General features: G+C 32.5%; 2 protein-coding genes across 10 annotated transcripts in view; one reads left to right on the top strand and one right to left on the bottom strand.

The window, feature by feature from the left end:
• Positions 1–3476, top strand: part of LOC108612699 (diacylglycerol kinase eta) — a 65278-nt gene extending 61802 nt beyond the window's left edge. For all 9 annotated transcript variants that reach the window (XM_018005685.2, XM_018005719.2, XM_018005737.2 and 6 more), the window contains one exon: positions 9–3476. In XM_018005685.2, the coding sequence (XP_017861174.1) occupies positions 9–317 (309 nt within the window). In that variant the 3' untranslated portion in view covers positions 318–3476. The remainder of the gene's footprint in view (positions 1–8) is intronic.
• A 618-nt stretch (positions 3477–4094) lies between these two features.
• Positions 4095–17129, bottom strand: part of LOC108612804 (uncharacterized) — a 37978-nt gene continuing 24943 nt past the window's right edge. Inside the window, 13 exon segments of the mRNA XM_089476418.1 lie at positions 4095–6032; positions 6590–6703; positions 6770–6988; positions 8925–9014; positions 9017–9095; positions 9097–9512; positions 11358–11501; positions 12628–12801; positions 12954–13141; positions 13195–13313; positions 13375–13615; positions 13884–13944; positions 16758–17028. Of these exon segments, the coding sequence (XP_089332544.1) occupies positions 5764–6032; positions 6590–6703; positions 6770–6988; positions 8925–9014; positions 9017–9095; positions 9097–9512; positions 11358–11501; positions 12628–12801; positions 12954–13141; positions 13195–13313; positions 13375–13615; positions 13884–13944; positions 16758–17028 (2385 nt within the window). The 3' untranslated portion in view covers positions 4095–5763.

Genomic DNA, 17129 nt, shown 5'->3' with positions numbered 1-17129 from the left:
ATCCTCAGCCCGATGGACGTCGCAAATCGCGTCCATTCTGGGTGCGTTTGCGCTCCGGCTCGACCGCCGGCCAGCAGCAGTTCAAGCCGCCGATCACAAACACCCGCGAGGCAGCCAACAACTGGAGCGTCAACGAGGTGGTCACCTGGCTGGAGACGATGCAGCTGTCGGAGTACGTGGACAGCTTTCTCAAAAACGATATACGCGGCAAGGAGCTGCTTACGCTGGGCAGGCGGGATCTCAAGGATCTGGGCGTGGTCAAGGTGGGCCACGTCAAGCGCATCCTGCAGGCTATCAAGGATCTGAGCGAGAACTAAGCGTGATACAAAAGCGCCGATAAATGTGAAATTTGTTGTGTTTGAATGGAGTTGAAAGAAGGGATATCGTTGAAAGAAGGCGTGGCTGTTTAGTGTGTTAGGCAAGCGATATAGTTTTATATGAGACAAATGCATACAACAATCACTACTTATAGACTAGCTTAGCTAAAAATGAATAAAACTCTCGAATACGTTTATTTTTCCCGTATTCTGGGGGCTGCGAGAGGCGTAAGCAACCTTTCTCTGTATTTAATTAAATATCACAAGCAGAAAGAGAACCTTAAATATGAATACTCAACTTATATATAAATAAATATATCGAAACAGCTAATTTATTTTTCCAGTAAAACATATACATAAAACCAATAAATAAATATAAATATAATTAATGATATTACTATGGTTTGATAAGACTTATCATTTTCTGTTCTAGTTAATTAAGCGAACTGAATTTCATTTTTGAATATGTACCTAAATATATATATACATATAAATTACATATTTATATATACGTATGTCAAAATTCAAAATTATTTAATTATGGCAGATTAACGAATTTAAACGTAGTGGCACATGCTAAAACTAAAAAACCAAAATTAACAAATTGCATTTAGTTGTAAGTACAGTTTGAAATTCAATTTACGCTTAGCAAGAGTTGTAAACCTCCATTAAACACAAAGCAAGAAGAAATCCCCTTTAACAAAGATTATTCTAAATTTATAAGCAATTTTCGATTTTACAATTGTTAGAGAACAAAACTATCTATTTATGAAATGACAAAATCAACCTTGACATATTCTTAATTCTAATTAAATACAACTAAATTTAAATGTTTGCCCACTCTATGAACTAACCACGCAAATATTTTAAGTAACAAAGAAAAGTCTGTTAAATGTGTCATTTTTTGAGTATAACCAAAAAGCAAAACGAACTTTTAATATGTTTATTTAAATTAATTCAAGAGTTAGCGCTTAAGTTTAAGATTAAGTATATCGGATTAGTTCTGGTGCGGGGCGCCAGCGCCCGAAATTTATTTGAATACAAAATACCAAAAAACATCAAAAAGAAAAGGAAAATTAATTTAGCTAGCATTGAAGCTCACAATATTGTGTTTCAGTACTTTTTTGGTATACCTTTTGATTGTTTACTCGGTCCTAACTGTGTAATGTTTAAGAAATTGTGCTAAATTTTGATAGTTACCTATTTTCAATATAGCATATGGATGAATACTACATACCATATATCTTTGTATATATATATACACATACATATATATGTATATATATAGCTGCATATATGATGATGCGTTTTTTGTGTGTTATCAATCATCAGTCAATCGTTTCCATACATCAGCCATATACAATTACTTACATTACTTTCGAAATTTTTGCTCAAATTGCATCCAATTTGAGTGAGATTTTTCTAAAGTGAGCAAGGTATATGGAACATCCTTCTCTATATGCAAATGCAAACGTATATATAACAAATCTCTTGAGCGACGTCTATATATTATATTTTTTGATATCGAAGTATAAATGAGCCCAGACCAACTCGATTGATTTGTTGTACAGCTGTACCCACTAATTTCCACTGATTTCGTGTAGCACTCCACATAGTTTAACACATATTTGTGAAACTGTTTACGCTTACAATTAACCCTCGTATAACAAGGAATATAAATCTCAAAATTAATTTAAGATCTTATTAAGCAACCCGCATAAACACAAACTAAAACAATCCTTTAATAAAATGAAATTATAAGAAAACATAGCTAATAACAATCGAAACTAACTCAAACACAATTTAAATATTTTTTCGACACATGTATTTTCGAAGGACCTTTAAAAATAACCAAATTACATTTATAAAAATTATCATTACATATTTTAGTTTATAAACTTCACCTATTTCATACATATTTTCATTGTTGTGTACATTCGAACATACCAAAATTAACCTAATGCATTTTAATTTCATTTCAACAATACTGTGATAACAGCTTTCTAAAAAAAAAAAAACCCTTAAACTAAATTAAAAATAAAGAATATAATTTAAATGGTTTTGTAAAAAGTATAATATTATTTAAAAAGAGCATAATAACACTAAAATCAACATAATATAAAAATAATATATAATCTAATAGAAATATAAATCATCCATGCAATATCCTAAAACAATCTCTGAAAATCTATAGAACTTTCCAATTTTGTATTTAAAACTCTAATTTTAAATACTTTAAAGCACAATCTACAAGTTACCCAAGTAAAAAATATTGTTAACTAATCCAAACCGCAAATCTTTTACCAAAATATAATACACATATTATAATAGACATAAATTTTCTTAACGAAAAATGTAATAATAGCAAAAATAATAATAAAAGCAAAACACAAAACAAATAATTGCTCTTTTTCTTTAAATTATCTTGTACATCTTAAGAACAAGAAATCAGGGTTTTGTAAAAATGCAACAGACAGAAGGAGTGCTCAAAGGTAGCTAAACGATCTCCGTCTGTCTGTATCATGTCGGTCTCAGAACATATAAGAGCTGGAGACTTCAAAACACCAATAACCATTGCCGTTTTAGTGTTAACGATTCAAACCCCCATCTAAATCCAGCTATTGAATAATTGGTCGTACATCCTTCGAGCTAGAGTTTTATACTATTCTGATAATTTGGAATCCACCCGTTGTTTTTTTACCCATATTTCCGTAAAATTGAAAAACATCGTTTAAAACGTTTATATGCACTTTCCATTTATTTGATTTATAGTTTTATTATTTTTCTTTTTTAACCATCACTTGATTTGTTTTTATTTTCGTATTTTTAGAAGTTTCTGTTACACTTTCTGTAGTTGTTCTTTTAAAGTTGGTACATAGGGTTTTATGACCTTTTATAAATTGTTTTGGTTTTAAATCTTTGCAAGGCTATTTGGTGTGCCTTAGGGTTTCGTTTTATGTGAGACATTTGGGCAAAATTATTAAATATTTTTCATTAGAAGGATTCATTTGCATTTAATTAATTTTCTCATTTTTAAAATGCGCTTTTTTTTTTGCATTCTGCCGCGAAAGTCAACTTTTTAAATGTATTTTTCGGCATTAAAATAAATATGCAATTTAGTTTGGTTTTTTTTTTTTTTTTTTTTTTTTTCTTTGAAAATTCATGCATGAATCCCATATTCATATATGTATATATATAGCACACCAATCGGATCATACTGTACGTATTTATTTATTTCGTTTTGTGTTGTATACATTTTATTTTGTAAACAAGCTAGAATATATATCGAGTTTGTTCTTAAGTATATTCATATTAAAGTTGCCTAAAATTTGTAAGTACGATAGTTAAAACTAAATGAGTTCCAAATCTTTATTTTTGAAATTTTAATTTCATTCATTTGTTTTGTCATTCTGTTATATCGAACTGTAACTGTAAAGATAGTGTTTGTGTGAGTGTGTGTGTGAGAGAGAGTTCTTTATCAAGGCTATATATTTTAGTAAAGTTCTTGCTTACAATCGTGTCTAACTAATGCAGTTTAGAATATGGTATTTGAAATCTCATAGATTGCGCATAATAAACAAATGTTTGTTGAATTCGTTCATGGATAACATGGGTTCCGTTCTTAACTGGGGGATTACCTTTAACTATAAGACGTAGACTTCAACTCAACAGTTTCAACTAACAGACAAGCTTTTCAATGAAAACCATATAAAAATACATACTTTAACTTCTTGTTTATAAATACCACGGAAACTTTGTTTGTTTTATATTTTGTAGTTTTTGTATTTTTTTTTTCTTTTTTTTTTTTTTTTTTTTGAATTTTATATTTTTGCTTTACTTTTTTTAATAAAAATATGTTTAGGCAAGCAACAATTAAGCTCAATGCTGAAGTTAATCACAAGTAAAATTTTAACTTCAGTTATATATCTTTTATAAATACTAAACATTAAGCTTTAAATTCTTATTTGTGAAATTATAAAATTAATTCTTTATTAACTCAAGATTCGCTTGAAAAAACTAATGCAAATTTATATTAAATATGCCTTGTTTTTTTTTTTTAATTTTGTACTCAGAAATAAATTAAGCAAATTACTTTTCAGTGTTGACAAGTATTTGTTTTTTTATTTTTTTTTATTTTTTTTATTTCTATTGGGGAAGCATTTTAGTGAGGTAAACAAACACTGCGTTTATTTTTGTTTGCTTGTCGCTTGTGTCTTTGTTTCTTTACTAACACATTTTTCGTTTCATATGCATTGTATTTTCATTACATAATTCCATACGTATGCATTTATTTGAAATGTATGTCGCAAAATTAGTTTCACAGTTTTTCGTAATATAGACATGCTTCTTTTTTTTTTTTTTTGTGTAGTACAGTACGTTTGTGTGTGTGTGTTATAACCATCATTGCCAAAAGTGTGTACTTAAAATATTATTAATATCATTTAATTTTTTTCTTGTTTTATTTGTAGCTCATGTGCAAAATCTATTTTTGTTCAAGTTTGTGTTCTAATTGCCGGATCTTTTTAGTTCACCCTATATGCATTACCCAATATACTCAGCATAAGTATTTTGCCATTGGATTTACCTGTGTCGTTTTCATCTTAATGAAAGTTACAAAAAATTTGAGGTTTTCGTTTTTAGCTAAAACACTTTAGCTCATTATGTTTGTTGTTCATAATTTTTCTTTTTGTTGGACGGGTCTCTGCGGTGATGTTGTCCTTGCTTTAATGCTATTACAATTCGATTTTTATTTGTTCGAAAGTTACTTTTTTATTATTTCCAGCTTGTGTTTAGGGTGCTCGCGAAAATTTCTGTTATTTCTTTTGGGGGATCATAGGCAGTGAAAGTAAGTGTCTTATATATTCTTTAGGGGCGTAATGCACATGGAGCGCTCTAAATTATAGTCTAGAGTGACATCTTTGACTACTAATAATGGGTAATTTAAATTCAGCTGAAATCCTCTAATGAGAACTTAGTGGAGTTTTACATTAATTCATCGAATATGTTGTTGTTTCGTAGTTTTCCAAGTAAACAGGTATTTAAAGCCGAAATAGTTTAGGCTGCTGCAAAACTATCAATAAATCACCGTTATTTTTGCTCTCTTTATCGATTTTTATCGACTGCACGTTAGTGCTACAGCTTTTTTTCAAGTAAAGAAGGCTGTAATTAGGGAAACTGAAACATTTCAAATATATATAATAGAGGTATTATATAGAAGAAACTCAACATATCAGACTATCTATCGACTTTCGCAACTATCGACTTGAGGCACTATCGATAGCTTTTGCATCGCAGATTTTGCAGGAGATTAGAGTATGTGGCTTTTGCATGCTTGAGGCGGACATTACGTGTCAAAAACTTTAATTGAATTTAGCAAATTGTTTGTTCGCTTTAATGCCAAATACATTTTGCACTTGAAGCACTTACGACCCACAATTGTCGATCCTTAGACACTCTCCTCCTTGTTGGCGCCGCTGGTGCTGCTGCCGCCCCAGAAGCGATCAAATCGGTCACGCGCCTTCTCCAGGACATCGACGGCAGCTGAACGGGCCGTCGAGGCAGTCGCTGTCGATGAGGACGATGAGAGGGCCGGCTCCGGCTTGGTGCTGACTTCGCAGCGTACCGCCCCGCCCGGCTGGGTGGTGGGCGTCAGCGTTTTGCCGTAGACAGCGCCAGACGAGCTGCTCGCTGTGGGGCTGCCGACCGACTTCCAGGCTGTGTGTGTGTGGATGTGAAGGCATTGGAGGGGGGGAAATAGTTGTGGAAATAGTGTTTTGTAATGTTACGCAAAGGAACTACGCATTTGATACGCTATGTGGAAATACGCATTTTGGCTTAACGATTGTATTATTATTATTTTTTTTTTTTTTATATATCATTTGAATTTTTTTTTTTTTTTTTTTTGATTTGCGATATCTTGGCTTAATACTGAGAGAGATAAAGAGAGGGGAAAGTTGTTGCATTATATTTACGCTTGGTTTTTGAGTTTGGCTTTAGCTGGTGTTGCGATTTTTTTGTATTTTGAAGATTGCTTAACGATGATTGGATTTTGGATGATGGTTGTGAGTAGCGATACATACATATACATATACAGATACATATATTTAAATACGAGTTAATATATAAATATTTGTAAAAGCGATTTCTTATTTTGTTGATTTCTTTTTTGTTTTTTGTTTTGTTTCTTGTGTTTACTTATGTCGACTTCATATTGGTTTTTGGTTGGATTTTTTATGGAAGTTGCGTTTATTGAAGCGTGCTTTAAGGCTTACCGTCCATTTTAGCCTGTTCGGTTAGTTGTGGCGGTGCCGATTGTGGTGGCGGTGGTGGCTTTTCCACCGGTGTTGACGCTTTTATCTCGCTCTGAGGCCGACTATAGTTCTCGCCTGCGAGTGTGTAAAAAATTCAAATTAACAAAATACCGGGACTGGAATTTCAATGTAATTTTTTACCCTCTTTGACATTTTGTGTGACGGTAAATGTCTTGCCAGTGTCCAAGGGCACCGTCCAGTTAACTGGATCGGGAGAGCGCATTATAATCTGCTCCGGCGACTTGACCCGTGTGGGCTCCGGCGGCGATTTCACCAATGGCTCATCGGGCACCTCGGGCACTGGCTGTGGACTGCAGCTAGAAATTGAAATAGCAGTCTCTCGACCGTCTTCGGCATCGTCTGTTGGCATTAAAAATATTTATGCAGAGTTAAAAAGGTTGATTAACAAAGTTTACATGTACTTTATTTGTGGCGCTTTATTGGTTTGTTTTAGTTTTAGGCTGCTGCAGCTGTCGATTTTTTCTTTTTTTCTTTTTTTTTTCTCTCATTAAGCAAACTTTGTGATCGAGTTATATAGTAGGTTAGTAGTTGTAACTTAAAATGTAAATATTTATTTGTAAAAAGAAATGTTTTCTGTTTTCTTAAACATAACGTAATAACTTAGTTTTAAATTATATTTAATTCAACTTATTCAAAAATAAAAACACGAATTAAGCACAAAGCTTAAAAGGCAACCAAATTTGTTAGTAAGAATTGAATTGAACTTAGGAAGAAATTTTGCTTTTGAATATATGTATATATAACTTTTTTTTAATGTTATACAAAGCGCACAAGAGGGCAAAGGTAGAGGCATGCCACATCCAAAAGACATTTAACACAGAAAGGCAGCAAATATTACAGTAAAAGTCAATTATATTAAAAAAATACTACTTAGAGCACGCAATAAAATAAGGAGCAAAAGAGTTTTGAACAGATAAGAAAAATAGTTTCTTTATGTTCAGTTTCAGTTTTGGGTTTGGTTTGGCAGAAGCGTGTGGGTGTGTAACAGGCAACGACGACAGCGCACAAAGATATCGATAATCGATGTATCGATACATTAATAGTCAAATAACTCCTTTCATCTTAAGAGCTATAAGTCTGTATCTCAAAATGTTATTTGCTTTATTACTCTTATATATCACAAAAATGACCTTTTAAAATGTACTAAATACAGTAATGTCTCTGCCTAACTTTACTTTATATTGATTGAAAAACTTCGTTGATGTTACTTACGAAAACGGATATCAAAGGTTATGTTATCCAAAAATGTAATCTGAAAACCCCTTTAGAATAATGTTAATATAACAACTTTTTAACATAAAAGCCATATTATATTATATTGGCTTTAAAGTTGATATTTTTCACCTATTTCTTTTACCCTAAACCCATTGAAAATGGGAAATCAGGGAATTTTTGGTTTATTTAGTTTGCACTGCGAAATGTGATGTACTGTATATGTTAAGTGTTCTATTGTAAAATATATATATAGTATTAACAATACATGAAAAAAAAATCACATCTAAAAATACTAGACAGGCTAACTACTTATACTATTAGACACATAACACTGAGTAGTACACGAAAAAATGAAATGAAGCTAGTGGTTTGTAAAAGTAAAGCTAGATTTAAAATACTACAAATTATAGGAGGCATAGATGGAAACGATAGTTGGGCTGACTTAGACACACGGCTGCAAAGACAACAAGTACAAACATTGATTACAACAACAACTAACACGTAAATAACACGTAACGCTTGTTGGTTTTTAGGCAACTTTGCAACAAATACAAGAATTTTTCATTATCTCTCAATACAGCCCTGTGGAATAACGGGACACAAACAGAATAAATACCATAACTTTTGCCAATGTCTAAAATAAATACCAATTCACTAACACAGACACACACTGATTAATTCCACAAGGCTGATCGAACAGATATAAATAACATAGAGGTAAATGTCGCCCAATTTCAATATGCCAATTCGTAAATAATAATGCTAATTTCATTACTCAACACTAATTTGTTGTACAACACAGTTTTTCGACAAGGTGTGAAATGCGCAATTATTTGTAATTAAATTTAGTATTTTTTGCTTTTTTGTCTCTTTTCTGTTTTGTTATTGTTTTTGTTAACAAAAGTTGCAACACAAACATTTCGCGCTTCAGATGTCATTTTACAGCATTTCCATTTTAGATCATATTTTTCTTTTTTTTTTATGGGTGTATCAAATTTATATTGCAGAGAATTTTGTTTTTATTTTTGATTTTCAAGTTTTGCGGACAAACTTTACTCACTTTCAGCCAATTTTCTATCCTGACCTGGTACCGTTAGCCGTTTGATGTTGATGGTGACAGGTCGGGTGGGTGCCATTGCAGTTTCTGTTGTTGTTGTTGTTGTTGCTGCTGTTGTTGTTGTTGCTGTTGGTGGGGTTGTTGTTGTTGTTGACGCACCAGCTTGTACTGGCTGCTGTTGATGTTGTAACTGTTGTTGTAGCTGTTGCTGTCTCTGCTTGTTTTGCTGATGCTTCGCACTATTTGCACTACTCTCGCTACCAGCACCAACTTGACTAATGCAACTAATATTCGATCTATCTTTGTCTTTCTTACGCATTTGCAGTTGTTGCTGCTGTTGTTGCTGTTGCTGTTTGGCTGCCGGCTTCTTGTTGTTGCTTTTGTTGTAGCTCTTGCATTGTGATATATGTGATTGATTAGCATGATTAGCATGGGCTGAGGCTGCTGTACGGGCGGTTGATGTTGATGTTGCTGTAGCGGCGGCTGCTGCTGCTGCTGCGGTTGCTGCTGTTGGCGCTGAGGCTACTTTACCGTTAGGCGGTGGCAGGGAACTACTTTTAATGCGGGATTGGGATGTTGTGGATAGGGTGGCTATAAAAACATTTTTTTTTTTTGCGTTCGTTTTTGTTTTCGATTTTGTTTTACGATTTTGATTTTGGCGTCGGGTTCGGTTTTAAGATGTCATTTTTTAGTTTTTGTTTTCAGACCAAAACAAAAGGCACATGAAAAAACAAATTTGAATATGAATTTCTGTTTAAAATGTATATTTTAATTTTTGTTCTTTATCGGCGAATTGAAAATGCAACTCAAATAAAGGCAAATAATTGTTGAAGTATTAAAAAATTATATATAAAACTAATAAAAGACGCGTTCTTAAAATCTTCGTTTGTTAGTTTACGTTGAGAGGTACAGAAATGGGTTAGTCTACGTAAAAGAAAGCTACCATTCATCGCTTTTTGTTAGTTAACAGGAACATAGAGATAAAGAATTGCATTAGCCTAAGATAACTTAATTATTATGTAAACAAAATTGGTCCGAAACTCTCAAAATTATAATTGTTAAATTTTTAACATAAAGATAACCTCTTAAGCAATTTGCCAACATAAATATCGGCAAAATTGCCTTAACTTTGTCAATTGCCCAAATTAAGTTTACTATAAATTTCATTGGAAAGTGGAATCGTAAATACCAATGCAGAAGTTGATCTCTTTCACCTGCATGTCAAACAAAAATTTCTTTCTAGACTTTGGACTCTAGGCAAACGTTAAACAAACTTGACCGAACTTGAAAGAAATTTATTCTGTAAATAAAATATTCTAAAGAATAATTCTAAAATATGATTTTATCTGCATATATTTATTCGATAAAATTTTATTTTCTGTTTAAAACAACCATTTTATTATAATAATATCTGAGTACTTAGATCATGTCATAGCTGCAAAGGTATTTAGACTTTGGCAGGTCAAAGAAAATTTTTCGTTTTCGTTATATGCATAAGTAACATAATGTAATGATTAATATATTGTACACAAATGTTATTTTCACAAACATCAAAGCCAACAACATCTTGTTATTAGCGCCCACACACTTATTGCAAAATTGATAAATAAATTATTTATGTATACACACATATATATACATACATATGTATATATAGTTTCAAAATCATCTGGGTTAGATTCACAACACGCACAAAATAATGAATTTTTAGCCGTTGCTCAACACTGAATATGTTAGTATTTACGGTATTAGTATGTAGTATTATTAAAAGTTTTATTTTGTATTTATTTATAGTATTATTAGTTTTGTTAGTATTTTGTTCACTCAACATGCTAAACTATAGAATGTTTATTCGAAAGACCAATCAAACGCTTCATTACAGAACAATAAATAATACTCGGAGTAAAAATCAAAGATAATTAAGTTCTTAAAATTAAAATACGAGTAAATGAACCGCAAGACCAGAGACTAAGCTAACAGTGAATATGAACGTACCTTATACGTATTAGTTTTTTTTTTCTATTTTGGTATTTTTTTTTTTTTTTAGTTTTTTTAGTTTTTATTTAGACACTTAACTATGTAAATATCCAGTTGAAGTATGTTTCGAAATGAACGTACAAACTTGCGGTGTGTGATTAAATACTAAAACTATAGTTAAATTAATTGCAAATGAAACTAATCAACAAAATCTAAACAATTCTAATCTTAACCAATTATATATATATACATATATATGTATGTATATATATAATATATGCAACTTAGGAATAAATTAATTTTAAAACAAAAATCAACTCAGGATTAAACACAAGGCAATGAACGAACGCACGCAACATAACTGTGCGTGCGTATCGGAGTATATATATTTTTTTCTTTTTTATTTTTTAATCATAAATTTCAGTTGGGGATGGATCTGCGCTCCGTTTGGCTACTTACATGGGCGTGGCTTACGTTCAGTTCCAGCCGATGCAGTCGGTACCTTTTTACGGCTCGTCGGCGCCTGACTCGCCGAGCGTATCTGACGCTTGGGTGACTCATTCTCAGCGTGGACCGCGCCAGGACCCACAGATTGAGAGCGTGCTGAACCACGCAAAACGAAGATGAAGAGATGTGGTTTTTGGTATTGATACGTTTGTTTTTTGTTGTTTTTTTTTCGATTTGTTTCAATGACAAAAGTATGAGTTCTTTAATTTGGCATTGAAACAGTTTGCTTAAGTAATGAAGGTGAGTGTGAAATATCTACTACATAGTTGGTGAAGAGTTCAGTACATGACACTACAAATTATGTTTACTAATTAATCCTAGCTATACATTATCACACATATATGTATATACATATATATGGATATATCTCAGCACATTGAAAGTCCAATTCAAATTTGATTTCAGGTAATATACATATATACAGGATAAGGTTGATAGAGATAAATGTAATAGCATAGTATTGGGAAATACATTTATCTTATTAAAGCTCACGCTCTAGCTTTTCCTTGAATTTGGTATCTGTATTTTCTAAATAAATCAAAAATTGTTTCCTTTTTTTTTTTAACTAAAGTACTGTAGTTCTCCTATCGCATTGACATTGTATTTAATTTTATATTCGCAATTACCGAAAATCTCAATAGAAACTTATATATGTTTAGATTCTCTTATTTTTATTTTGCTCTTCAAAAGAGCTACCTCAATCAAATGTATAAGTATATAAATAGTATGTACAGACGTTCTATACAAAAAACATATATTTTCATCAAAATAAACATCGCAATAAACAAATGAAACTTGCCTTTCAAGCAAGCTACTTTCAAATCAAATATTGTGCACAAATCCCATCAATCAAAACGTTTGTTTAGTGCACTTTAAGAGTAGATAGAAAATTCGTTGGCAAACAAAAATATCCAACGGGAAGTTCTTTGAGTTAAAAGCAAATCAAACACTTTAAGCATTAAAGCAAACTATTTGTTCAAAGAAAAAGATAAAGAAACGAAAAAACTTTTTAATTGGCGTATGCTTATTATTTTTGGGCGTGTACAATTGAGACCTGTATCATATTGGTGAATACCTAGGAGTGCTTTGTGTTGTTAGCTATGTATCAAATTTGTTTGCTTAGAAATAAATTTGCTATTAAAGTGTTGTTGTGTAGACCTTTTGCTACAGTCAGTCAGAATTATATCTAGTGTACGTAATAAATAGATTGGCAACTACTTACTTTTGAGGACCTTCTTGGGACTGCCCTTCTGGGGGCTGCCCTTCTGCGGTGAACCGTGACGCGAGAGAGCCGTCTTCTTGGGGCTGCCGCGTTGAGATTCTGACTCACGTTTGGTCATAGCTGGCATCAGTTTCTCCCGCGTGGGTGAAGGCAACAAGGCTCCCTCTTCAACATCTATTAAAATCAATGTGAAATGGAATTAGAGAATTACGGCTGAAGACGAGACGAGTCGAGTGTGAAGTACTCCAAAGAACTCAACTAATACTCCCCCCTGTTTTTGGTTTTTTCCTTAAATGAATTCGATCAAACTTTCTTCGTATGCTTACCCGGACCCGTGGTGCGCTCCAAGTGATGGCGTATATTGCTAAATCGTGCTGGCAGTGCAGAAATTTCATCCTTATTATCAATCAAATAGGCTTGGCCAGGAACTCGTGGCTTTAGTGGCTGTGTCGGCTTTTGCAATGGCGTTGATTTTTTATTATTCTCCTGCTCCTTCTCCTCCTTGGTTATAGGTCTACAAACTCAATTAATTACAAACTAATTTAAATCAATTTAATTTAAGCTCACCTGTGCATAGTGGATGCTAAGGACAGTGCTGATAGTGAGCTGCGCTTGGAAACCTGGTCCCAGAGATCTCGTTGCTTCTTATACAACTCGGGATCGATCTCTATGCCCCAGCCGCGACACTGCAGAGTCAGAGATGTCTTAGGTATAAATTCAACAAGGAATCCATAAAGAGACACTCACCTTATATTCGCCGGCCTTCTTTCGCAGCTCAACCATATCCTTGAACCACAAATCCAAATTCGCTTTCGAGGCCGTCGGTGCACTGCCATTCATGACCACCAACTGGCCCTGTTTGCTGTCCTCCTTCGTATCGGCGAAGCCAAAGTTCTCCCTTTTCGTAATGAAGTGATTGAGACGCTCCTGATCGATTGTTTGCGAGAACGGACGTGTTGCAATTTTGCGCTCCACAAAATTCACTTGTCTGTGTGTGGAAAACACATTGGCAATCAGAGTGTGTGATAGAAAATAACAATAATATTCAGATGAATGTTAGTGGCAAGTGCGACACGTTTTGCAGCTGGGTTATTTGTTGCTTGGATGGATATATGTGGGTGGGTCTATGATGTCTTGGCCTTGGATGTTACAGATTTGGTTGATGGCATCACTGGTATGGTACAAGCTCATGAGCATATGCGAGATATTGATATTGAGAGATTGAGAAATGAAAGCTTATTAAATTGTTATCATACTTCTCGTGTGTTTTTCTATCATCCGTATCGCTAACCAAAGGTTCCAGCTCATGCAGTTTAGCTGAAAGCACACAGATAAAAGATTTCAACAACTCTGTACCATCTAAAACAAAAAGCAATGCAATTGTATTTTTTTTTTCTTTCTTTCTTTCTTTTGTCATTAACATAGAGATTAATAAAATAAACATGTACGAGTTTGAATTAGCTTCAAGTGTTAACTAAAGGACATAGGTATTCTTGAAGGAAACCGAAAAATAAAATCTTAATAAATATTTGCAAAAGTGTCTGGCTAAGAAATTGAAAGAAAAAGGATTCGAACTGAGATTTTGGGTGAGTCTTTGTACAGCAAATCAAATGAGCCGCAAGGCGCTGGGTTCGTGGTGGTTCGGTGGGTTGTGAGTGTTTTTTAGTAGTGGTTAGTTGTGATTCTGGCTAAACTGGCACAAATTTCAGAGTTCTCAATAAATAAAAACAAACAGAAGAAAATAATTTAAAACAAGAAATTTTCACATATTTTGCTAAGCTTGTATTTGAATGAAAATAGGAAAATTAAAGTTTGTACACAATTTGCTTGCATGTTTCGAAGCGTGATTGCTTTATGTAGGGCCTCGGGGTCACTTTTTGGAATATAGAACGAAATTCGAACCAATTTTGTTTTTAATATACATACAAAAATATAAACATTTCGAGTTTAATGCAGCGCAGTGTGTATATATATTATATTTGAATGTTTTATAATTTATGTTTATAAAAAAGATGTTGGTTTTTATTTTGTTGTTGTTTGTCTTGAAGCACTACGGCCAATCGATTTTCAGGCTGCACTAAAAAGCTCTTCAAGCTCAAGGTATAAAGGCAAGACTTAAAAGCTTTGCAATGGAAGCCACTTGTTCATTATTTGCAAATGATATTTATATATATGTATATATATATATATATTTATAAGGTGTCTATATAGAGTATGTAAAATTTTTATTATATGAATATACAATTCGATTTTGGCTTACGTTTTTGCATTGTCTTACCTAGCCACTTGGCTTTTTGACTGTAAATTTGAGTTATGTGAAACGTGTCTGTATTTTATTTTGATAAATTAATTTTAATTTTGATATACATATATGAAATGAAAATAAAATATATATATAAGAGTTTTAAGATATTTCAATATATTTATAATACAGCTCTGTCTATATTTATATTTATTCTTTTCTATTTGCATTAATTCGTAAAGTTCAAACCGAAATCTAATTAAATTAAAATGAAAAGAAATATATTAAAAACAGTTAAGGACTTAGGCTGCTCTCAAGTACTGATCCTCTTCAGCTAGCTGCTAGACTTGTATTACACCTCTTGAAATGTACGATTAATGCTGATATAATGAATATGATATATAATGCATAATGCAAATTCCATTTTGTCGTTTCTCGCATGCAACTCAACTAAAGCCAACGGAACTCCTACGCTTTATACAACTCAAAAACTGACAATAAATCAATAAAAGGATTTAACGAATGAGATAACACACAACCTGCGACAGCATGCTCCGACTATACTTAGCTATCATTATCGTAAAATTGCATTGATACGTGCGGCACAGGATCGTTTCCGGTTTTTATAGTGTAATTTTGGTAAGCCAAGGCAATTCGGGTTTCAGTTTCAGTTTCGTTATCATTAAATTAAGTATCGATCAATGGAATTTTACGGCTTTGCATCAACAGAAATGAATATGTCAGTTTATTTACCATGTAGTTGATGTATTTTTTTGTTTTTTTTTTTTTAGAACTAATATAAATGAATTTAGTTCAACACTTACGTCAGCTTTACTTTTTTATATTTATTTTGCTATAAAGATATTCTTGTGTGAGTGTTTGTTTATTTTTTTTTTTTTTTTCTTTTGGAAAAGAATTTAGCATAATTTCGTTCTATATAGAAATAGATATTGAGACTTCCAAAGAGAGAGAAAAAGAGTAGAGATCGCTAACTGCTTGAAAACATATAATTAGTAATGTCAAAAGCGTTAAACCAAAATATGCCTTTAAAAATGTAAAAAAAAACAGAAAGATTCGTGTGTACCTAAAAACAATTGTTGACTAAAATTAATAAAAATATTTGTACTTAAAAAAGGTTTATTTCGAGGGTGACTTAAGCCTAAGTGTTTTACTTACGTATATATATATATATATATATATATATATATATATATATATATATATATATACATACATATATACGATATATATATATATACGTACATACGATATACAACTAGTAATATTATATCTGTTTGGATGAAAAGCAAAAATGTACGACGACGTATACATAAAAAACATGAAAATCGTTTGATATTTGTTTGTAATCAAAATTGTTTGCGAATTTATAGCATTTTTCTTTCTTTGGCAGTGTTGTAAAGATTAATGTTTGAGCTACATGTAATTTACCAACACTAGTCAACGCATCGAAATATTAGGCATGAAATAATTGTAAATACTTTTTTCGGTTTTTGTAAATTCAAGGACATTTCAGAAAATGTATTTTTTTTTTTTTTAATATGATCTTCAAAAACAAAGAAATGAATAGATTTACTATATATATAGAACTCTTTAAATGCGCGCTCAGCAATTACTTTTTAGTAAAAGTTAGTTTTAAATTTAGTTAGATCTCAATTTCTTTAGTTGTTGAAAATTAGTAATAATCAAATCAAATGTAAAAATTATTCGTTTTAGTACGCTCGATTGGTTAATTTGTTGTAGTTTTTAGTAAGTAGATACATATACGAGATATTGAAAGAAACTATGCGCTAATAGGATATATATATATAAATATGTATTTTGTAGTATAAGTATGTAAATGCTTAGCGACGACATATTGCTGTCGCACCTTCTTTCTGATTTGTTGTACGTTTTTTATGCACCGTTGGCATGCCGTTGGCACCTATCGTTTGATATTGATGTGTGTGTTGTGGCTGTTGACCCGATCGGATCGCCCCCAATGATATTGACTTTCTTGGATAATCGCCGGCCGCGGCTCGGGCCGCCGTCGTCGAATCTTTGCCCTTAATGCGTCGGTCATTGGGCCAAACGAATTGCAGGCGATACTCAGTGCTCAATTTTGTGATGGTCTTTTTCAATAGGCCATTTGACTCACCCGCCTGCGAAAGAGAAGAGCAGAATCACAAGAGACGAGAAGACCAAACAAACAAATGAGGGAGACAAACAAGAATGAGAGAGAGAAAGAGAAAAAGAAAGAGAG

Source organism: Drosophila arizonae, chromosome 2, assembly GCF_054131065.1.
Source record: "Drosophila arizonae isolate 15081-1271.41 chromosome 2, UAZ_ARI_1.0, whole genome shotgun sequence".
Taxonomy (NCBI): Eukaryota; Metazoa; Arthropoda; class Insecta; order Diptera; family Drosophilidae; genus Drosophila; species Drosophila arizonae.
Note: the sequence above shows the minus strand (reverse complement) of the source record. Positions and strands in the feature narration are given on the sequence as shown.